We start from the raw sequence: 25,902 nt of genomic DNA on the forward strand, positions 1-25,902 counted from the left end.
ACACAGTGTACACACACACAGTGTACACACAGTGTACACACACAGTGTACACACACACACAGTGTACACACACAGTGTACACACACAGTGTACACACACAGTGTACACACACACACACAGTGTACACACACAGTGTACACACACACACACAGTGTACACACAGTGTACACACACACAGTGTACACACACACAGTGTACACACACACAGTGTACACACACACAGTGTACACACACACACACAGTGTACACACACACACACAGTGTACACACTTACACACAGTGTACACACACACAGTGTACACACACACAGTGTACACACACAGTGTACACACACACACAGTGTACACACACACAGTGTACACACACACAGTGTACACACACACAGTGTACACACACAGTGTACACACACACAGTGTACACACAGTGTACACACACACACAGTGTACACATACACACACAGTGTCACAGTGTACACATACACACAGTGTACACAGACACACACACACACACATAGACACACACACATAGACACACACACACAGTGTACACACACAGTGTACACAGACACACACACAGACACACACAGTGTACACACACACACATAGACACACACAGTGTACACAGACACACAGTGTACACACACACAGTGTACACACACACACAGTGTACACAGACACACACACACACACATAGACACACACACATAGACACACACACACACAGTGTACACACACAGTGTACACAGACACACACACAGACACACACAGTGTACACACACACACATAGACACACACAGTGTACACAGACACACAGTGTACACACACACAGTGTACACACACACACAGTGTACACAGACACACACACACACACAGTGTACACACACACAGTGTACACACACACACAGTGTACACACACACACACAGTGTACACACACACACAGTGTACACACACACACAGTGTACACACACACACAGTGTACACACACACACAGTGTACACACACACACATAGACACACACACACAGTGTACACACACATAGACACACACGGGGGGTAGTGGTTATTGTGGTGAGCTGTGCTGTACCTCACGGAATCTCTGTTCTGTCCCTCACCCTCAACCCCTCTGCCTCAATCCCTCACCTCTCCCTCACCCCTCACTCACCCCACACTCACCAACTCACCCACCCACTCACTCACCCACACACTCAACCACACACTCACCCACCCACCACACCACCCACCACACCACACTCACCACACTCACCACACTCACCACACTCACTCACCACACTCACCACCACCACCCACCACACCACTCACCCACTCACCCACTCACTCACTCACCACACCACCACACCCACCCACTCAACCACCCACTCACTCACTCACCCACCCACTCACCCACCCACTCAACCACCCACTCACTCACTCACCCACCCACTCACCCACCCACTCAACCACCCACTCACTCACCCACTCACCCACCCACCCACTCACCCACCCACTCACTCACTCACTCACCCACCCACTCACCCACCCACTCACCCACCCACCCACTCACCCACTCACCCACTCACTCACTCACTCACCCACTCACCCACCCACTCACCACACTCACCACCACACCCACTCACTCACCACACTCACCACACTCACCACCACCACTCACCCACCCACCCACCCCCCCACCACACCACTCACCACACTCACCACACCCACCCACTCACCCACCCACTCACTCACTCACCACACCACCACCCACCACACTCTCCACACTCACCCACTCACCCACTCACTCACTCACCCCCCCACCACACCACACTCACCCCCCCATCACCACACTCACCACACCACACTCACCACACTCACCACACTCACCACACCCACCACACCACTCACCACACTCACCACACTCTCACCCACCCACACACTCGCCCAACCACGCACCCACTCATTCACTCACTCACCACACTCACGCACTCACTCACCCACTCACCCACCCACTCACACACTCACTCACCCACACACTCACCCCCCCACCACACCACACTCACCCCCCCACCACCACACTCACCACACTCACCACCACACTCACCACTCACCCCACCCACCCACTCACCCCCCCACTCACCCACTCACTCACCACACTCACCACACTCACCACACTCACCCCCCCACCACACCACACTCACCCACTCATTCACTCACTCACCCACCCACCTACTCACTCACCACACTCACCACACTCACCACCACACTCACCACACTCACCACACTCACCACACTCATCACCCCACTCACCCACCCACGCACTCACTCACCCACTCACTCACCCACTCACTCACCACACTCACCCACCCACCACACCACTCACCACACCCACCACACTCACCACCACACTCACCACACTCACCACCCCAGACCACGACTCTAACCAGTGGTGTTATGACAATTTCGTCAACTACCGCTCGCTCATGTCAGCTGACAACGTCCGTCAGCAGCTGGGCCGCATCATGGATCGCTTTGCCCTCCCGCGGAGATCCACGGAGTTCACCAGCCGAGACTACTACAGCAACATTCGGCGGGCACTGGTGTCGGGATTCTTCATGCAGGTAGTGGTGGTACCAGCGGTAGTGGTGGTGGTACCAGCGGTAGTGGTGGTGGTACCAGCGGTGTGGTTCTAGAGGTAGTGGTGGTACCAGCGGAGTTCACCAGCCGGGACTACTACAGCAACATTCGGCGGGCACTGGTGTCGGGATTCTTCATGCAGGTAGTGGTGGTACCAGCGGTAGTGGTGGTGGTACCAGCGGTAGTGGTGGTGGTACCAGCGGTAGTGGTTCTAGAGGTAGTGGTGGTACCAGCGGAGTTCACCAGCCGAGACTACTACAGCAACATTCGGCGGGCACTGGTGTCGGGATTCTTCATGCAGGTACCTGGGACCAGCGGTAGTGGTGGTGGTACCAGCGGTAGTGGTGGTGGTACCAGCGGTGTGGTTCTAGAGGTAGTGGTGGTACCAGCGGTGTGGTTCTAGAGGTAGTGGTGGTACCAGCGGTGTGGTTCTAGAGGTAGTGGTGGTACCAGCGGAGTTCACCAGCCGGGACTACTACAGCAACATTCGGCGGGCACTGGTGTCGGGATTCTTCATGCAGGTAGTGGTGGTACCAGCGGTGGTGGTGGTGGTACCAGCGGTAGTGGTGGTGGTACCAGCGGTGTGGTGCTAGAGGTAGTGGTGGTACCAGCGGTAGTGGTGGTGGTGGTACCAGCGGTGTGGTGCTAGAGGTAGTGGTGGTACCAGCGGTGTGGTTCTAGAGGTAGTGGTGGTACCAGCGGTGTGGTTCTAGAGGTAGTGGTGGTACCAGCGGTGTGGTACCAGCGGTGTGGTACTAGCACAGAGCGTGCTGGTGAGCTGCGTGTCTGCGTGTGTGTGGTGAGCGTGCTGGTGAGCTGTGTGTCTGTGGTGAGCGTGCTGGTGAGCGTGCTGGTGAGCTGTGTGTCTGTGGTGAGCGTGCTGGTGAGCGTGTTGGTGAGCGTGCTGGTGAGCTGTGTGTCTGTGGTGAGCGTGCTGGTGAGCGTGTTGGTGAGCGTGCTGGTGAGCGTGTGTGGTGAGCGTGTTGGTGAGCGTGTTGGTGAGCGTGTTGGTGAGCGTGTCTGTGGTGAGCGTGCTGGTGAGCTGTGTGTCTGTGGTGAGCGTGCTGGTGAGCTGTGTGTCGCTGGTGAGCGTGTTGGTGAGCGTGTTGGTGAGCGTGCTGGTGAGCGTGCTGGTGAGCGTGTCTGTGGTGAGCGTGTTGGTGAGCGTGCTGGTGAGCTGCGTGTGTGTGGTGAGCGTGGTGGTGAGCGTGCTGGTGAGCGTGGTGGTGAGCGTGGTGGTGAGCGTGCTGGTGAGCGTGTCTGTGGTGAGCGTGGTGGTGAGTGAGCGTGGTGGTGAGCGTGGTGGTGAGCGTGTCTGTGGTGAGCGTGCTGGTGAGCTGCGTGTCTGTGGTGAGCGTGCTGGTGAGCGTGTTGGTGAGCGTGCTGGTGAGCTGCGTGTCTGTGGTGAGCGTGCTGGTGAGCGTGTTGGTGAGCGTGCTGGTGAGCTGCGTGTCTGTGGTGAGCGTGCTGGTGAGCGTGTTGGTGAGCGTGCTGGTGAGCTGTGTGTCTGTGGTGAGCGTGTCTGTGGTGAGCGTGTTGGTGAGCGTGCTGGTGAGCTGCGTGTCTGTGGTGAGCGTGCTGGTGAGCTGTGTGTCTGTGGTGAGCGTGTCTGTGGTGAGCGTGCTGGTGAGCTGTGTGTCTGTGGTGAGCGTGTGTGTGGTGAGCGTGGTGGTGAGCGTGTTGGTGAGCGTGCTGGTGAGCTGCGCGTCTGCGTGTGCTGGTGAGCAGGTAGCTCACCTGGAGCGAACGGGACACTACCTGACAGTGAAGGATAACCAGGTGGTCCAGCTCCACCCGTCCACGTGCCTGGACCACAAGCCCGAGTGGGTCCTCTATAACGAGTTCGTGCTCACCACCAAGAACTACATCCGTACAGTCACAGACGTCAAGCCAGACTGGTGAGTTAGCCGGCTACTCACCACCTCGCTCACCCACTCACTCACTCAGTCACTCACCCACTCAGTCACTCACTCACTCAGTCAGCCACTCACTCACTCAGACACTCACTCAGTCAGTCAGACACTCAGACACTCACTCACCTACTCAGTCACTCACTCAGACACTCACTCAGTCACTCACCACCAAGAACTACATCCGTACAGTCACAGACGTCAAGCCAGACTGGTGAGTTAGCCGGCTACTCACCACCTCGCTCACCCACTCACTCAGTCACTCAGACACTCATTCAGTCACTCAGTCAGACACTCAGTCAGTCACTCACTCAGTCACTCACCACCAAGAACTACATCCGTACAGTCACAGACGTCAAGCCAGACTGGTGAGTTAGCCGGCTACTCACCACCTCGCTCACCCACTCACTCACTCACCACCTCGCTCACCCACTCACTCACTCAGACACTCATTCAGACACTCACTCAGACACTCACCCACTCACTCACCTACTCAGTCACTCACTCAGACACTCACTCACTCACTCACCACCAAGAACTACATCCGTACAGTGACAGACGTCAAGCCAGACTGGTGAGGAGCTAACTCACCACCTCGCTCACCCACTCACTCACTCACCACCTCGCTCACCCACTCACTCACTCAGACACTCAGTCAGTCAGTCAGACACTCAGTCAGACAGTCACTCAATCACTCACTCACTCAGTCAGCCACTCACTCACTCAGACACTCACTCAGTCAGACACTCACTCAGTCACCCACTCAGTCACCCACTCACTCACTCAGTCAGTCATTCACTCAGTCACTCAGTCACTCACTCGCTCACCCACCCACTCACTCACTCAGTCAGTCATTCACTCAGTCACTCAGTCACTCACTACCTCGCTCACCCACTCAGTCACTCAGTCAGACACTCATTCACTCACTCAGTCACTCACTCACTCACCCACTCAGTCACTCACCCACTCAGTCACTCACTCACTCAGTCAGCCACTCACTCAGACACTCACTCAGTCAGACACTCAGACACTCACTCACCTACTCAGTCACTCACTCAGACACTCACTCAGTCACTCACCACCAAGAACTACATCCGTACAGTCACAGACGTCAAGCCAGACTGGTGAGGAGATAACTCACCACCTCGCTCACCCACTCACTCACTCACCACCTCGCTCACCCACTCACTCACTCACTCAGACACTCAGTCAGTCACTCAATCAGTCACTCATTCACTCAGACACTCAGACACTCACTCAGTCAGTCAGCCACTCACTCAGTCACTCACCCACTCAGTCACTCACTCAGTCAGCCACTCACTCACTCAGACACTCACTCAGTCAGACAGTCACTCAGTCACTCAGTCAGACACTCAATCAGTCAGTCACTCAGACACACACTCACCCACTCAGACACTCACTCAGTCACTCACCACCAAGAACTACATCCGTACAGTCACAGACGTCAAGCCAGACTGGTGAGGGGATAACTCACCACCTCGCTCACCCACTCACTCAGTCACTCACCACCTCGCTCACCCACTCAGTCACTCACTCAGACACTCAGTCAGTCAGTCATTCACTCAGACAGTCACTCAATCAGTCACTCATTCACTCAGACACTCACTCACCCACTCAGTCACTCACTCAACCACTCACTCACTCAGTCACTCACCCACTCAGTCACTCACTCAGTCAGCCACTCACTCACTCAGACACTCACTGAGTCAGACACTCACTCACTCACTCAGTCACTCACTCAGTCAGACACTCAATCAGTCAGACACTCAGTCACTCACTCACTCACTCAGTCAGACACTCAGTCACTCAGTCACTCACTCAGTCAGACACTCAGTCACTCAGTCACTCACTCAGTCAGACACTCAGTCACTCAGTCACTCAGTCAGACACTCACTCAGACACTCACTCAGTCAGACACTCAGTCACTCAGTCACTCACTCACTCAGTCAGACACTCACTCAGTCAGACAGTCACTCAGACACTCAGTCACTCACTCACTCAGTCAGACACTCAGTCACTCAGTCAGACACTCAGTCAGACACTCAGACACTCACTCACCCACTCAGTCATTCACTCGCTCAGTCACTCAGTCACTCACTCAGACACTCAGTCAGTCAGTCACTCAGACACACACTCACCCACTCAGTCACTCACTCAGTCACTCACCACCAAGAACTACATCCGTACAGTGACAGACGTCAAGCCAGACTGGTGAGGAGATAACTCACCACCTCGCTCACCCACTCACTCACTCAGTCACTCATTCACTCAGACACTCAGTCACTCACTCAGACACTCAGTCACTCACTCACCACCTCGCTCACCCACTCAGCCACTCACTCAGACACTCAGACACTCAGTCACTCACTCACCACCTCGCTCACCCACTCAGCCACTCACTCAGACACTCAGACACTCAGTCACTCACTCACCACCTCGCTCACCCACTCAGCCACTCACTCAGACACTCAGTCAGCCACTCAGTCACTCACTCACCACCTCGCTCACCCACTCAGTCACTCAGTCAGACACTCAGACACTCACTGTGTATCTCACTGTGTGTGTGTCACGGTGTGTGTGTCACTGTGTCTGTGTGTGTATACCTCACCGTGTGTCTGTGTGTGTCACTGTGTGTGTGTCTGTGTGTGTCACTGTGTGTGTGTGTGTCACTGTATCTCACTGTGTGTGTCTGTGTGTGTGTGTATCTCACTGTGTGTGTCACTGTGTGTCTCTCTGTATGTGTGTGTGTCTCTGTGTGTGTGTGTATCTCACTGTGTTTGTGTCTCTGTGTGTGTCTCACTGTGCATCTCACTGTGTGTGTCTGTGTGTGTGTGTATCTCACTGTGTGTGTCTCTGTGTGTGTGTGTATCTCACTGTGTGTGTCTGTGTGTGTGTGTATCTCACTGTGTGTGTGTCTGTGTGTGTGTCTCACTGTGCATCTCACTGTGTGTGTCTGTGTGTGTGTGTGTATCTCACTGTGTGTGTCACTGTGTGTGTCACTGTGTATGTGTGTCACTGTGTGTCTCTCTGTCTGTGTGTGTGTGTGTGTATCTCACTGTGTGTGTCTGTGTGTGTGTATCTCACTGTGTGTTTCTCTGTCTGTGTGTGTGTCTGTGTGTGTGTCTCACTGTGTATGTGTGTCACTGTGTGTGTGTGTCTCACTGTGTGTGTCACTGTGTGTGTCTCTGTGTGTGTGTCACTTTGTGTGTCACGGTGTGTGTGTGTCACTGTGTGTCTCTCTGTCTGTGTGTGTCTCTGTATGTGTGTGTCACTGTTTGTGTGTGTCACTGTGTATGTCTGTGTGTGTGTATCTCACTGTGTGTGTCTGTGTGTGTGTCACTGTGTGTGTCTCTCTGTCTGTGTGTGTGTCACTGTGTGTCTCTGTGTGTGTGTGTGTATTTCACTGTGTGTCTCTCTGTGTGTCTCTCTGTGTGTGTGTGTCTCTGTGTGTGTATCTCTGTGTGTGTGTGTCACTGTGTCTGTGTGTGTATACCTCACCGTGTGTGTGTGTGTATCTCACTGTGTGTGTGTGTGTCACTTTGTGTGTGTATCTCACTGTGTGTGTCTGTGTGTGTGTGTATCACGGTGTGTGTGTGTGTGTCTGTGTGTGTGTCAGTGTGTATCTCACTGTGTGTGTGTCTGTGTGTGTGTGTATCTCACTGTGTGTGTCTCTGTGTGTGTGTCACTGTGTGTGTGTCTTTGTGTGTGTGTATCTCACTGTGTGTGTCTCTGTGTGTGTGTGTCACGGTGTGTGTGTGTCTCTGTGTGTGTGTGTCACTGTGTATCTCACTGTGTCTGTGTGTGTGTATACCTCACCGTGTGTGTGTGTGTCACTGTGTGTGTGTGTATCTCACTGTGTGTGTCTCTGTGTGTGTGTCACGGTGTGTGTGTGTCTCTGTGTGTGTGTGTCACTGTGTATCTCACTGTGTGTGTGTGTCTGTGTGTGTGTGTGTATCTCACTGTGTGTGTTTCTGTGTGTGTGTCACGGTGTGTCTCTCTGTCTGTGTGTGTGTCACTGTCTGTGTGTGTGTGTCACTGTGTCTGTGTGTGTATACCTCACCGTGTGTGTGTGTCTCTCTGTCTGTGTGTGTGTCTGTGTGTGTGTCTGTGTGTGTGTATCTCTCTGTGTGTGTGTCACTGTGTCTGTGTGTGTATACCTCACCGTGTGTGTGTGTGTATCTCACTGTGTGTGTGTGTGTCACTTTGTGTGTCACGGTGTGTGTCTCTGTGTGTGTCACTGTGTGTGTGTGTGTGTATCTCACTGTGTGTGTGTCTGTGTGTGTGTGTCACTGTGTGTATCTCACTGTGTGTGTATCTCACTGTGTGTATCTCACTGTGTGTGTATCTCACTGTGTGTGTGTCACTGTGTGTGTCACTGTGTATCTCACTGTGTGTGTCACTGTGTGTGTGTGTATCTCACTGTGTGTATCTCACTGTGTGTATCTCACTGTGTGTGTGTCTGTGTGTGTGTGTCACTGTGTGTGTATCTCACCGTGTGTGTATCTCACTGTGTGTGTATCTCACTGTATGTGTATCTCACTGTGTGTATCTCACTGTGTGTATCTCACTGTGTGTATCTCACTGTGTGTATCTCACTGTGTGTGTATCTCACTGTGTGTATCTCACTGTGTGTGTATCTCACTGTGTGTATCTCACTGTGTGTGTATTTCACTGTGTGTGTATCTCACTGTGTGTGTATCTCACTGTGTGTGTGTATCTCACTGTGTGTGTGTATCTCACTGTGTATGTATCTCACTGTGTGTGTGTACAGGCTGATCCGCATAGCCCCCATGTACTACGACCTGTATGTGTGTCACTGTGTGTGTGTCACTGTGTGTGTGTGTGTCACTGTGTGTGTGTGTGTGTCACTGTGTGTCTGTGTGTGTGTCACTGTGTGTGTGTCTGTGTGTGTGTGTGTCACGGTGTGTGTGTGTATACCTCACCGTGTGTGTGTGTCACTGTGTGTCACTGTGTGTGTGTATCTCACTGTGTGTGTGTCACTGTGTGTGTCACTGTGTATGTGTGTCACTGTGTATGTGTGTCACTGTGTGTGTGTGTGTCACTGTGTGTGTGTGTCACTGTGTGTGTGTGTGTGTGTCACTGTGTCTGTGTGTGTATACCTCACCGTGTGTGTGTGTGTATCTCACTGTGTGTGTCTGTGTGTGGTTCACTGTGTGTGTGTCACTGTGTGTGTGTGTCACTGTGTGTATCTCACTGTGTGTGTGTGTCACTGTGTGTGTCTCTGTGTGTGTGTGTATCTCACTGTGTGTGTATCTCACTGTGTGTGTGTATCTCACTGTGTGTGTGTATCTCACTGTGTGTGTGTCACTGTGTGTGTGTGTCACTGTGTGTGTGTGTCACTGTGTGTGTGTGTGTCACTGTGTGTGTGTGTCACTGTGTGTGTATGTCACTGTGTGTGTATCTCACTGTGTGTGTCACTGTGTGTGTCACTGTGTGTGTATCTCACTGTGTGTGTATCTCACTGTGTGTGTCACTGTGTGTATCTCACTGTGTGTGTCTCACTGTGTGTGTATCTCACTGTGTGTGTGTCTCACTGTGTATCTCACTGTGTGTGTGTCACTGTGTGTGTCACTGTGTGTGTGTGTCACTGTGTGTGTCTCACTGTGTGTCACTGTGTCTGTGTGTCACTGTGTGTATCTCACTGTGTGTGTGTCACTGTGTGTGTCACTGTGTATCTCACTGTGTGTGTCACTGTGTGTGTGTGTCACTGTGTGTGTATCTCACTGTGTGTGTATCTCACTGTGTGTGTCACTGTGTGTATCTCACTGTGTGTGTATCTCACTGTGTGTATCTCACTGTGTGTGTATCTCACTGTGTGTGTATCTCACTGTGTGTGTATCTCACTGTATGTGTATCTCACTGTATGTGTATCTCACTGTATGTGTATCTCACTGTATGTGTATCTCACTGTGTGTGTATCTCACTGTATGTGTATCTCACTGTATGTGTATCTCACTGTATGTGTATCTCACTGTATGTGTATCTCACTGTATGTGTATCTCACTGTGTGTGTATCTCACTGTGTGTGTATCTCACTGTGTGTGTGTGTGTCACTGTGTGTGTCACTGTGTGTGTGTGTGTATCTCACGGTGTGTGTCTCTGTGTGTGTGTGTATCTCACTGTGTGTGTCACTGTGTGTGTCACTGTGTGTGTGTGTATCTCACTGTGTGTGTCACTGTGTGTGTCACTGTGTGTGTGTGTCACTGTGTGTGTGTATCTCACTGTGTGTGTGTGTGTGTCACTGTGTGTGTCACTGTGTGTGTGTATCTCACTGTGTGTGTGTATCTCACTGTGTATCTCACTGTGTGTATCTCACTGTGTGTGTATCTCACTGTGTGTGTGTGTGCAGGTTGATCCGCATAGCCCCCATGTACTACGACCTGTATGTGTGTCACTGTGTGTGTGTGTGTCACTGTGTCTGTGTGTGTATACCTCACTGTGTGTGTATCTCACTGTGTGTGTCACTGTGTGTGTCACTGTGTGTGTGTGTCACTGTGTGTGTATCTCACTGTATGTGTATCTCACTGTATGTGTATCTCACTGTATGTGTATCTCACTGTGTGTGTATCTCACTGTGTGTGTATCTCACTGTGTGTGTATCTCACTGTGTGTGTGTGTGTCACTGTGTGTGTGTCACTGTGTGTGTGTGTGTGTATCTCACGGTGTGTGTCTCTGTGTGTGTGTGTATCTCACTGTGTGTGTCACTGTGTGTGTCACTGTGTGTGTGTGTATCTCACTGTGTGTGTGTGTGTGTCACTGTGTGTGTCACTGTGTGTGTGTATCTCACTGTGTGTGTGTGTCACTGTGTGTGTCACTGTGTGTGTGTATCTCACTGTGTGTGTGTATCTCACTGTGTGTGTCTCACTGTGTATCTCACTCTGTGTGTATCTCACTGTGTGTGTGCAGGTTGATCCGCATAGCCCCCATGTACTACGACCTGTATGTGTGTCACTGTGTGTGTGTGTGTGTCACTGTGTCTGTGTGTGTATACCTCACTGTGTGTGTATCTCACTGTGTGTGTCTGTGTGTATCTCACTGTGTGTATCTCACTGTGTGTGTATCTCACTGTGTGTATGTGTCACTGTGTGTGTGTGTCTCACTGTGTCTCACTCTGTGTGTGTATACCTCACTGTGTGTGTGTATCTCACTGTGTGTATCTCACTGTGTGTGTATCTCACTGTGTGTGTGTGTGCAGGTTGATCCGCATAGCCCCCATGTACTACGACCTGTATGTGTGTCACTGTGTGTGTGTGTGTCACTGTGTCTGTGTGTGTATACCTCACTGTGTGTGTGTCTCACTGTGTGTGTCTGTGTGTATCTCACTGTGTGTGTGTGTGCAGGTTGATCCGCATAGCCCCCATGTACTACGACCTGTATGTGTGTCACTGTGTGTGTGTGTGTGTCACTGTGTCTGTGTGTGTATACCTCACTGTGTGTGTATCTCACTGTGTGTGTCTGTGTGTATCTCACTGTGTGTGTGTGTGCAGGTTGATCCGCATAGCCCCCATGTACTACGACCTGTATGTGTGTCACTGTGTGTGTGTGTGTCACTGTGTCTGTGTGTGTATATACCTCACTGTGTGTGTATCTCACTGTGTGTGTGTGTCACTGTGTGTGTCACTGTGTGTGTGTGCAGGTTGATCCGCATAGCCCCCATGTACTACGACCTGTATGTGTGTCACTGTGTGTGTGTGTGTCACTGTGTGTCTCACTCTGTGTGTATCTCACTGTGTGTGTGTGTGCAGGTTGATCCGCATAGCCCCCATGTACTACGACCTGTATGTGTGTCACTGTGTGTGTGTGTGTCACTGTGTCTGTGTGTGTATACCTCACTGTGTGTGTATCTCACTGTGTGTGTATCTCACTGTGTGTGTGTGTCACTGTGTGTGTGTATCTCACTGTGTGTGTGTGTGTGTGTCACTGTGTGTGTCACTGTGTGTGTGTCACTGTGTGTGTATCTCACTGTATCTCACTGTGTGTGTATCTCACTGTGTGTGTCTGTGTGTATCTCACTGTGTGTGTGTGCAGGTTGATCCGCATAGCCCCCATGTACTACGACCTGAGCAACTTCCCCCAGTGTGAAGCTCGCCGCCAACTTGAGAGGATCGCCGGCAAGCTGGAGAGCAAAGAGTACAGCCAGTACTGATCACAGAGAGACAGGGGAGAGAGACAGAGAGACAGGGGAGAGAGACAGAGACACACAGAGAGACGGAGAGACAGGGGAGAGACAGCGGAGAGAGAGACACACAGAGAGAGCAAAGAGTACAGCCAGTACTGATCACAGAGAGACAGGGGAGAGAGACAGAGACACACAGAGAGACAGAGAGACAGGGGAGAGACAGGGGAGAGAGACAGAGAGAGAGAGCAAAGAGTACAGCCAGTACTGATCACAGAGACACAGGGGAGAGAGACAGAGACACACAGAGACAGGGGAGAGACAGGGGAGAGACAGGGGAGAGAGAGACACAGAGAGAGAGCAAAGAGTACAGCCAGTACTGATCACAGAGAGACAGGGGAGAGAGACAGAGACACACAGAGAGACAGAGAGACAGGGGAGAGACAGGGGAGAGAGAGACACACAGAGAGAGAGAGCAAAGAGTACAGCCAGTACTGATCACAGAGAGACAGGGGAGAGAGACAGAGACACACAGAGAGACACAGAGACAGGGGAGAGACAGGGGAGAGAGAGACACAGAGAGAGAGCAAAGAGTACAGCCAGTACTGATCACAGAGAGACAGAGAGACACAGAGACACACAGAGAGACACAGAGACAGGGGAGAGAGAGACACACAGAGAGAGAGCAAAGAGTACAGCCAGTACTGATCACAGAGAGACAGAGAGACACAGAGACAGGGGAGAGAGACACAGAGACAGGGGAGAGACAGCGGAGAGAGAGACACACAGAGAGAGCAAAGAGTACAGCCAGTACTGATCACAGAGAGACAGGGGAGAGAGACAGAGAGACAGGGGAGAGAGACAGAGACACACAGAGAGACAGAGAGACAGGGGAGAGACAGGGGAGAGAGAGACACAGAGAGAGAGCAAAGAGTACAGCCAGTACTGATCACAGAGAGACAGGGGAGAGAGACAGAGACACACAGAGAGACAGAGAGACAGGGGAGAGACAGGGGAGAGAGACAGAGAGAGAGAGCAAAGAGTACAGCCAGTACTGATCACAGAGAGACAGGGGAGAGACAGAGAGACAGGGGAGAGAGACACAGAGACAGGGGAGAGACAGAGAGACAGGGGAGAGAGACACAGAGACAGGGGAGAGACAGGGGAGAGAGAGACACAGAGAGAGAGCAAATAGTACAGCCAGTACTGATCACAGAGAGACAGAGAGACACAGAGACAGGGGAGAGAGACACAGAGACAGGGGAGAGACAGGGGAGAGAGAGACACAGAGACAGAGAGAGAGCAAAGAGTACAGCCAGTACTGAACACAGAGAGACACAGAGAGACAGAGACAGGGGAGAGAGACACAGAGACAGGGGAGAGACAGGGGAGAGAGAGACACAGAGTACAGCCAGTACTGATCACAGAGAGACAGGGGAGAGAGACAGAGACACACAGAGAGACAGAGAGACAGGGGAGAGACAGGGGAGAGAGACAGAGAGAGAGAGCAAAGAGTACAGCCAGTACTGATCACAGAGAGACAGAGAGACACAGAGACAGGGGAGAGAGACACAGAGACAGGGGAGAGACAGGGGAGAGAGAGACACAGAGAGAGAGCAAAGAGTACAGCCAGTACTGATCACAGAGAGACAGAGACAGAGAGACAGGGGAGAGAGACACAGAGACAGGGGAGAGAGACAGAGAGAGAGAGAGCAAAGAGTACAGCCAGTACTGAACACAGAGAGACAGAGACAGGGGAGAGAGACACAGAGATACAGGGGAGACACAGAGAGACAGGGGAGAGAGACAGAGACACAGAAACAGGGGAGAGAGACAGAGAGAGAGAGCAAAGAGTACAGCCAGTACTGAACACAGAGACACACAGAGAGACAGAGAGACAGGGGAGAGGGACAGGGGAGAGAGAGACAGGGGAGAGAGAGAGCAAAGAGTACAGCCAGTACTGATCACAGAGAGACAGAGAGACACAGAGACAGGGGAGAGAGACACAGAGACAGGGGAGAGACAGGGGAGAGAGAGACACAGAGAGAGAGCAAAGAGTACAGCCAGTACTGATCACAGAGAGACAGGGGAGAGACACACAGACACACAGAGAGACAGAGAGACAGGGGAGAGACAGGGGAGAGAGAGACACAGAGAGAGAGCAAAGAGTACAGCCAGTACTGATCACAGAGAGACAGAGAGACACAGAGACAGGGGAGAGAGACACAGAGACAGGGGAGAGACAGGGGAGAGAGAGACACAGAGAGAGAGCAAAGAGTACAGCCAGTACTGATCACAGAGAGACAGGGGAGAGAGACAGAGACACACAGAGAGACAGAGAGACAGGGGAGAGACAGGGGAGAGACAGGGGAGAGAGACAGAGACACACAGAGAGACAGAGAGACAGGGGAGAGACAGGGGAGAGACAGCGGAGAGAGAGAGACACACAGAGAGAGCAAAGAGTACAGCCAGTACTGATCACAGAGAGACAGGGGAGAGAGACAGAGACACACAGAGAGACAGGGGAGAGACAGGGGAGAGAGACAGAGAGAGAGAGCAAAGAGTACAGCCAGTACTGATCACAGAGAGACAGGGGAGAGAGACAGAGACACACAGAGAGACAGAGAGACAGGGGAGAGACAGGGGAGAGACAGCGGAGAGAGAGACACACAGAGAGAGCAAAGAGTACAGCCAGTACTGATCACAGAGAGACAGAGAGACACAGAGAGACAGGGGAGAGAGACACAGAGACAGGGGAGAGACAGGGGAGAGAGAGACACAGAGAGAGAGCAAAGAGTACAGCCAGTACTGATCACAGAGACACACAGAGAGACACAGAGAGACAGGGGAGAGAGACAGGGGAGAGAGAGACAGGGGAGAGAGACAGAGACACACAGAGAGACAGAGAGACAGGGGAGAGAGACAGGGGAGAGAGAGACAGGGGAGAGAGAGAGCAAAGAGTACAGCCAGTACTGAACACAGAGACACACAGAGAGACAGAGAGACAGGGGAGAGACACAGAGACAGGGGAGAGAGACAGAGAGAGAGAGCAAAGAGTACAGCCAGTACTGAACACAGAGACACACAGAGAGACAGAGAGACAGGGGAGAGAGACACAGAGACAGGGGAGAGAGACAGAGAGAGAGAGCAAAGAGTACAGCCAGTACTGATCACAGAGACACACAGAGAGACAGAGAGACAGGGGAGAGAGACACAGAGACAGGGGAGAGAGACAGAGAGAGAGAGCAAAGAGTACAGCCAGTACTGAACACAGAGAGACAGAGACAGAGACAGGGGAGAGAGACACAGAGACACAGGGGAGACACAGAGAGACAGGGGAGAGAGACAGAGACACAGAGACAGGGGAGAGAGACAGAGAGAGAGCAAATAGTACAGCCAGTACTGATCACAGAGACACACAGAGGCACAGAGAGACAGGGGAGAGACAGGGGAGAGACAGGGGAGAGACAGGGGAGAGACAGGGGAGAGACAGGGGAGAGACAGGGGAGAGAGAGAGACACACAGAGAGAGCAAAGAGTACAGCCAGTACTGAACACAGAGACACACAGAGAGACAGAGAGACAGGGGAGAGAGACACAGAGACAGGGGAGAGAGACAGAGAGAGAGCAAAGAGTACAGCCAGTACTGAACACAGAGAGACAGAGACACAGAGAGACAGGGGAGAGAGACACAGAGACAGTGAGAGACAGGGGAGAGAGAGCAATGAGTACAGCCAGTACTGAACACAGAGAGACAGAGAGAGACAGAGAGACAGAGACACAGGGGAGAGAGAGACAGAGAGATACAGGGGAGAGAGAGCAAAGAGTACAGCCAGTACTGAACACAGAGAGACAGAGAGAGACAGAGACAGGGGAGAGAGACACAGGGGAGAGAGAGACACACAGAGACACAGAGACACAGGGGAGAGAGAGACAGAGAGATACAGGGGAGAGAGAGCAAAGAGTACAGCCAGTACTGAACACAGACACAGGGGGAGACACACAGAGAGACAGGGGAGAGACAGAGACACACAGAGAGAGACAGAGACACAGGGGAGAGACAGACAGAGAGAGCAAAGAGTACAGCCAGTACTAAACACAGAGACACACAGAGAGACAGGGGAGAGAGACAGAGACACAGAGAGAGACAGGGGAGAGAGACACAGAGAGAGACAGGGGAGAGACAGAGACACAGGGGAGAGACAGAGAGAGACAGGGGAGAGAGAGACACACAGAGAGACAGAGAGACAGGGGAGAGACAGAGACACAGAGACACAGGGGAGAGACAGGGGAGAGAGAGACACACAGAGACACAGAGAGACAGGGGAGAGAGAGACACACAGAGACACAGAGAGACAGGGGAGAGAGAGACACAGGGGAGACACGCAGAGACAGGGGAGAGAGAGACACACAGAGAGACAGAGAGACAGGGGAGAGAGAGACACACAGAGACACAGAGAGACAGGGGAGAGAGAGACACACAGAGACACAGAGAGACAGGGGAGAGAGAGACACACAGAGACACAGAGAGACAGGGGAGAGAGAGACACACAGAGACACAGAGAGACAGGGGAGAGAGAGAGACACACAGAGACACAGAGAGACAGGGGAGAGAGAGACACACAGAGACACAGAGAGACAGGGGAGAGAGAGACACACAGAGACACAGAGAGACAGGGGAGAGAGAGACACAGGGGAGAGACACACAGAGACAGGGGAGACAGAGACACACAGAGAGAGAGACACACAGAGAGAGCAAAGAGTACAGCCAGTACTGAACACAGAGACACACAGGGACAGAGACACACAGAGAGACACACAGAGACAGAGAGAGAGAGAGACACACACAGAGAGACACACAGAGACAGAGAGACACAGAGACAGGGGAGAGAGACAGACAGAGACACACAGACACACAGACAAAAAGAAACACAGACAGATACAGAGAGAGACACAGCGACAGAGACACAGATAGACAGACAGAGAGACACAGAGACAGCGGAGAGACAGGAGAGAGACTCCCAGTACTGAGAGCCAGAGAGAGGAGTACAGTGCTATACAACTAGTCCCTTTGAACTGTCACTCACTCAGACACTCACTCAGACACTCACTCAGACACTCAGTCACTCACTCAGACACTCACTCAGTCACTCACTCAGACACTCAGTCACTCACTCAGACACTCACTCAGACACTCACTCAGACACTCACTCACTCAGACACTCACTCAGACACTCACTCACTCAGACACTCACTCAGACACTCACTCAGACACTCACTCAGACACTCACTCAGGCACTCACACTCAGACACTCACTCAGACACTCGCTCAGACACTCGCTCACTCAGACACTCACTCAGACACTCAGACATTCACTCACTCAGACACTCACACAGACACTCACTCAGGCACTCACACTCAGACACTCACTCAGACACTCACTCAGACACTCACTCACTCTCTCACCCTCTCTCTCACTCAGACACTCACTCACTCAGACACTCACTCACTCACTGAGACACTCAGACACTCACTCAGACACTCAGACACTCGCTCACTCAGACACTCACTCAGACACTCAGACATTCACTCACTCAGACACTCACTCAGACACTCACTGAGACACTCACTGAGACACTCACTGAGACACTCAGACACTCGCTCACTCAGACACTCACTCAGACACTCAGACACTCACTCAGACACTCACTCAGACACTCAGACATTCACTCACTCAGACACTCACTCAGACACTCAGACATTCACTCACTCAGACACTCACTCAGACACTCAGACACTCACTCAGACATTCAGACATTCAGACACTCACTCAGACACTCACTCAGACACTCACTCAGACACTCAGACACTCACACAGACACTCAGACACTCACTCAGACACTCACTCAGACACTCACTCAGACACTCAGACACTCACTCAGACACTCAGACACTCACTCAGACACTCACTCAGACACTCACTCAGACACTCACTCAGACACTCAGACACTCACTCAGATACTCAGACACTCACTCAGATACTCAGACACTCAGACACACTCACTCAGACACTCAGACACTCACTCAGACACTCACTCACTCTCTCACCCTCTCTCTCACTCCCCTCTCTCCCCCCTCTCATCGCGTTATGGAGGTGGGTCCTGTCACGTGACCCCGGGGTCACGTGGTCACCGCGGTGAGCTTGTTGTCGTGAGTTGTGGTGAGTGTTGTGGTGAGCTTGTTGTGGTGAGTTGTGGTGAGTGTTGTGGTGAGCTTGTTGTGGTGAGCTTGTTGTGGTGAGTTGTGGTGAGTGTTGTGGTGAGGAGTCGGTGACCCCGTGACCTCAGGTTGTGGTCAGAGGTCAGGCCACGTGTGTTGGGGTTAGGGGTCATGGGTTAGGGGTTAGGGGTCATGGGTTAAGGGTTAGGGGTCATGGGTTAGGGATTGATAAACGTCGTTTTTTTTTACTCCTCTATGCCCCGCCTCCTTCATCCCCCCCACCCCCCCACTCACCCACCCACTCACTCACCCACTCACTCACCCACTCACCCACCCACTCACCCACCCACTCACCCACTCACCCACCCACCCACTCACCCACCCACTCACCCACCCACTCACCCACCCACCCACTCACCCACCCACTCACTCACCCACTCACTCACCCACCCACCCACCCACTCACCCACTCACCCACCCACTCACTCAACCACTCACCCACCCACTTACACACCCACTCACCCACCCACTCACCCACTCACTCACCCACTCACTCACCCACCCACCCACTCACCCACCCACCCACTCACTCACCCACTCACCCACCCACTCACCCACCCACTCACCCACTCAACCACCCACTCACCCACTCAACCACTCACCCACCCACTCACCCACCCACTCACCCACTCACCCACCCACTTACACACTCACCCACCCACTCACCCACCCACTCACTCACCCACCCACTCACCCACCCACTTACACACTCACCCACCCACTCACCCACCCACTCACCCACCCACTCACTCACCCACTCACCCACCCACTCATTCACCCACTCAACCACCCACCCACTCACCCACCCACCCTCTCACCCACCCACCCACCCACTCACCCACCCACCCACTCACCCACCCACTCATTCACCCACTCAACCACCCACCCACTCACCCACCCACCCTCTCACCCACCCACCCACCCACTCACCCACCCACCCACTCACCCACCCACTCATTCACCCACTCAACCACCCACCCACTCACCCACCCACCCTCTCACCCACCCACCCACTCATTCACCCACCCACCCCTCCCACCCCTCCCCTCCCCCATTCAATAATAAACGTGACCACGCCCCATCCTGTCTCGCGTCCTCATTGGCTACTTGGTACACAGCTGAAGGTGAAGCTCCCCCAGGTAGCCTCTAGCTGGGCTGTAGGGGCAAGTGCTGTTGCACAGACAAACCTCCCCCAGGTAGCCTCTAGCAGGGCTGTAGGGGCAAGTGCTGAGACAGACAAAGCTCCCCTAGGTAGCCTCTAGCAGGGCTGTAGGGGCAAGTGCTGTTACACAGACAAAGCTACCCCAGGTAGCCTCTAACAGGGCTGTAGGGGCAAGTGCTGAGACACAAAGCTCCCCCAGGTAGCCTCTAGCAGGGCTGTAGGGGCAAGTGCTGAGACACAGACAAAGCTCCCCCAGGTAGCCTCTAGCATGGCAGTAGGGGCAAGTGCTGTTACACAGACACAGACAAAGCTCCCCCGGGTAGCCTCTAGCAGGGATGTAGGGGCAAGTGCTGTTGCACACACAGATAAAGCTCCCCCGGGTAGCCTCTAGCAGGGCTGTAGGGGCAAGTGCTGAGACACAGACAAAGTCCCCCAGGTAGCCTCTGACACAGTCACACACAGAGAAACAGTCAGACACATAGACACACACACGCAGACACACAGTCACACACAGTCACACAGACACACAGTCACATACATAGACACACAGTCACACACACAGACACACAGTCAGACACACACACAGAGACACAGTCACACACATAGACAGACACACACAGACAGTCACACAGACACACACAGTCACATAGACACACACAGTCACACAGACACACAGTCACATACATAGACACACACAGTCACACACATAGACACACAGTCACACACACTGACACACAGTCACACACACAGACACACAGTCACACACAGTCACACACATAGACACAGACACACACAGACAGTCACACAGACACACAGTCACATACATACTGAACACAGAGACACAGGGGAGAGACAGAGACAGGGGAGAGACAGAGACAGGGGAGAGACAGAGACACAGAGACAGGGGAGAGACAGAGAGAGACAGAGAGAGCAAAGAGTACAGCCAGTACTGATCACGGAGACACAGAGACAGGGGAGAGACAGGGGAGAGAGAGACAGAGACACAGAGACACAGGGGAGAGACAGAGAGACACACAGACCGAGAGCAAAGAGTACAGCCAGTACTGAACACAGAGACAAGGGAGACACAGAGACAGGGGAGAGACACAGAGACAGGGGAGAGAGAGAGACAGAGAGAGCAAAGAGTACAGCCAGTACTGAACAGAGACACAGGGGAGACACAGGGGAGACACAGAGAGACAGGGGAGAGAGAGACACACAGAGACAGGGGAGAGAGAGACACACAGAGACACAGAGACAGGGGAGAGACAGGGGAGAGACAGAGCAAAGAGTACAGCCAGTACTGAACACAGAGACAGGGGAGACACAGAGACAGGGGAGAGAGAGACAGAGACACACAGAGACAGGGGAGAGAGAGAGACAGAGACACACAGAGACAGGGGAGAGAGAGACACACAGAGAGACAGGGGAGACACACAGAGACAGGGGAGACACACAGAGGCAGGGGAGAGAGAGACACACAGAGACACAGAGAGACAGGGGAGACACACAGAGACAGGGGAGACACACAGAGACAGGGGAGAGAGACACACACACAGAGACACACAGAGACAGGGGAGAGAGAAACAGAGACACACAGAGACAGGGGAGAGAGAAACAGAGACACACAGAGACAGGGGAGAGAGAAACAGAGACACACAGAGAGAGACACAGAGACACAGAGAGAGCAAAGAGTACAGCCAGTACTGAGCACAGAGACACACAGGGACAGAGACACACAGAGACAGAGAGAGACACACACAGAGAGACACACAGAGACAGAGAGACACACAGAGACAGAGAGATACAGAGAGAGAGACAGGGGAGAGAGACAGACAGAGACACAGCGACAGAGAGACACAGATAGACAGACAGAGAGACACAGAGACAGCGGAGAGACAGGGGAGAGACTCCCAGTACTGAGAGCCAGAGAGGAGTACAGTGCTATACAACTTGTCCCTTTGAACTGTCACTCACTCAGACACTCACTCAGACACTCACTCAGACACTCACTCAGACACTCACTCAGGCACTCACTCAGACACTCAGACACTCACTCAGACACTCACTCACTCAGACACTCACTCAGACACTCACTCAGACACTCACTCACTCAGACACTCACTCAGACACTCACTCAGGCACTCACTCAGACACTCAGACACTCACTCAGACACTCACTCAGACACTCACTCACTCAGACACTCACTCACTCAGACACTCACTCAGACACTCACTCAGGCACTCACTCAGGCACTCACTCAGACACTCAGACACTCAGACACTCACTCAGACACTCGCTCACTCAGACACTCACTCAGACACTCAGACATTCACTCACTCAGACACTCACACAGACACTAACTCAGGCACTCACACTCAGACACTCACTCAGACACTCACTCAGACACTCACTCACTCTCTCACCCTCTCTCTCACTCAGACACTCACTCACTCAGACACTCACTCACTCAGACACTCACTCAGACACTCACTCACTGAGACACTCAGACACTCACTCAGACACTCAGACACTCGCTCACTCAGACACTCACTCAGACATTCACTCAGACACTCACTGAGACACTCAGACACTCACTCAGACACTCACTCAGACACTCGCTCACTCAGACACTCACTCAGACATTCACTCAGACACTCACTCAGACACTCAGACACTCACTCAGACACTCCGACACTCACTCAGACACTCACTCAGACACTCCGACACTCACTCAGACACTCACTCACTCAGACACTCACTCAGACACTCAGACACTCACTCAGACACTCAGACACTCACTCAGTCACTCACTCACTCAGACACTCACTCACTCAGACACTCACTCACTCAGACACTCACTCAGTCACTCACTCAGCTACCCACTCACTCAGACACTCACTCAGACACACTCAGACACTCACTCACTGAGACACTCAGACACTCACTCAGACACTCAGACACACTCACTCAGACACTCACTCAGACACTCACTCAGTCACTCACTCACTCAGACACTCACTGAGACACTCACTCAGTCACTCACTCACTCAGACACTCACTCACTCAGACACTCACTCACTCAGACACTCACTCAGTCACTCACTCAGCTACCCACTCACTCAGACACTCACTCAGACACTCAGACACTCACTCACTGAGACACTCAGACACTCACTCAGACACTCAGACACACTCACTCAGACACTCACTCAGACACTCACTCAGACACACTCACTCAGACACTCAGACACTCACTCAGACACTCACTCACTCTCTCACCCTCTCTCTCACTCCCCTCTCTCTCCCCTCTCATCGCGTTATGGAGGTGGGTCCTGTCACGTGACCCCGGGGTCACGTGGTCACCGCGGTGAGCTTGTTGTGGTGAGTTGTGGTGAGCTTGTTGTGGTGAGCTTGTTGTGGTGAGTGTTGTGGTGAGTGTTGTGGTGAGTGTTGTGGTGAGTGTTGTGGTGAGTTGTGGTGAGGAGTCGGTGACCCCGTGACCTCAGGTTGTGGTCAGAGGTCAGGCCACGTGTGTTGGGGTTAGGGGTCATGGGTTAGGGGTTAGGGGTCATGGGTTAAGGGTTAGAGGTCATGGGTTAGGGATTGATAAACGTCGTTTTTTTTTACTCCTCTATGCCCCGCCTCCTTCATCCCCCCCACCCACCCACTCACCCACCCACTCACTCACCCACCCACTCACCCACCCACCCACTCACCCACTCACCCACTCACTCACCCACCCACTCACTCACCCACCCACTCACCCACCCACTCACCCACCCACTTACACACTCACTCACCCACCCACTCACCCACCCACTCACCCACCCACCCACCCACTCACTCACCCACCCACTCACCCACCCACTCACCCACCCACTCACCCACTCACCCACCCACCCACTCACCCACCCACTCACCCACCCACTCACCCACTCACTCACCCACTCACTCACTTACTCAACCACTCACCCACCCACTCACCCACCCACTCACCCACCCACTTACACACTCACTCACCCACCCACTCACCCACCCACTCACCCACTCACTCACTCACCCACTCACTCACCCACCCACCCACTCACCCACCCACCCACTCACCCACTCACTCACCCACTCACCCACCCACTCACCCACTCACTCACCCACTCACCCACCCACTCACCCACTCAACCACTCACCCACCCACTCACTCACCCACCCACTTACACACTCACCCACCCACTCACCCACCCACTCACCCACTCACTCACCCACCCACCCACTCACCCACCCACTCACCCACCCACCCACTCACCCACCCACTCACCCACTCACCCACCCACTCACTCACCCACTCACCCACCCACTCACCCACCCACTCACCCACCCACTCACCCACTCACCCACCCACTCACCCACTCACCCACCCACTCACCCACCCACTCACTCACCCACTCAACCACTCACTCACCCAGCCACTCACTCACCCACTCAACCACTCACTCACCCAGCCACTCACTCAACCACTCACTCACTCACCCACTCAACCACTCGCTCACCCACTCGCTCACCCACTCTTTCACCCACTCAACTACCCACTCACCCACCCACTCACCCACTCACTCACCCACTCACCCACCCACTCATTCACCCACTCAACCACCCACCCACTCACCCACCCACTCATTCACCCACAAACCCCTCCCCTCCCACCCCTCCCCCATTCAATAATAAACGTGACCACGCCCCATCCTGTCTCGCGTCCTCATTGGCTACTTGGTACACAGCTGAAGGTGGAGCTCCCCCAGGTAGCCTCTAGCTGGGCTGTAGGGGCAAGTGCTGTTACACAGACAAACCTCCCCCAGGTAGCCTCTAGCAGGGCTGTAGGGGCAAGTGCTGAGACAGACAAAGCTCCCCTAGGTAGCCTCTAGCAGGGCTGTAGGGGCAAGTGCTGTTACACAGACAAAGCTACCCCAGGTAGCCTCTAACAGGGCTGTAGGGGCAAGTGCTGAGACACAGACAAAGCTCCCCCAGGTAGCCTCTAGCAGGGCAGTAGGGGCAAGTGCTGTTACACAGACACAGACAAAGCTCCCCCGGGTAGCCTCTAGCAGGGATGTAGGGACAAGTGCTGAGACACAGACAAAGCTCCCCCAGGTAGCCTCTAGCAGGGCTGTAGGGGCAAGTGCTGTTGCACACACAGACAAAGCTCCCCCAGGTAGCCTCTGACACAGTCATACACAGAGAAACAGTCAGACACATAGACACAGACACACAGTCACACAGACACACACACAGTCACATACATAGACACAGTCACACACACAGACACACAGTCACACACATAGACACAGACAGACACACAAAGACAGTCACATAGACACACACAGACACACACAGTCACATAGACACACAGTCACAGATATAGATAGACACAAGTCACACAGACACACAGTCACATACATAGACGCACACAGTCACACACACTGACACACAGTCACACAGTCACACACACAGTCAGACACACAGACAGTCACACAGACACGGACAGACACACACAGTCACACAGACACACATAGACACACACAGTCACAGAACAACCGCCATTCGCCACTAAGTGGCGGTGACGTCACCACGACGCTTGTGCCAGGCTATGTGCACCTTGAGGCCACGTGAAGTGTCGAACGCCCGCTGGCAGGAGGTCACGGGGCAGACCCAGGTGCCACGGGTCGACTGACTGAGATGACTGGCTGATGCACCACCTGTGCCCCCTACTGTGC

At 53.2% G+C, this 25,902-nt stretch overlaps 1 protein-coding gene across 1 annotated transcript in view; it reads left to right on the top strand.

The window, feature by feature from the left end:
- LOC142908398 (putative pre-mRNA-splicing factor ATP-dependent RNA helicase PRP1) overlaps positions 1 to 17,387 on the top strand; it is an 84,882-nt gene extending 67,495 nt beyond the window's left edge. Inside the window, exons 13-15 of the mRNA XM_076059006.1 lie at positions 2,421 to 2,611; positions 4,356 to 4,525; positions 12,608 to 17,387. Coding sequence (XP_075915121.1) covers positions 2,421 to 2,611; positions 4,356 to 4,525; positions 12,608 to 12,725 — 479 coding nt within the window. The 3' untranslated portion in view covers positions 12,726 to 17,387. The remainder of the gene's footprint in view (positions 1 to 2,420; positions 2,612 to 4,355; positions 4,526 to 12,607) is intronic.
- The last annotated feature ends 8,515 nt before the right edge of the window (positions 17,388 to 25,902 follow it).

The sequence above is a fragment of the Petromyzon marinus genome (assembly GCF_048934315.1).
Source record: "Petromyzon marinus isolate PM22_M1 ecotype Great Lakes invasive population chromosome 83 unlocalized genomic scaffold, UKy_Petmar_22M1.pri1.0 chr83_unloc.4, whole genome shotgun sequence".
Taxonomy (NCBI): Eukaryota; Metazoa; Chordata; class Hyperoartia; order Petromyzontiformes; family Petromyzontidae; genus Petromyzon; species Petromyzon marinus.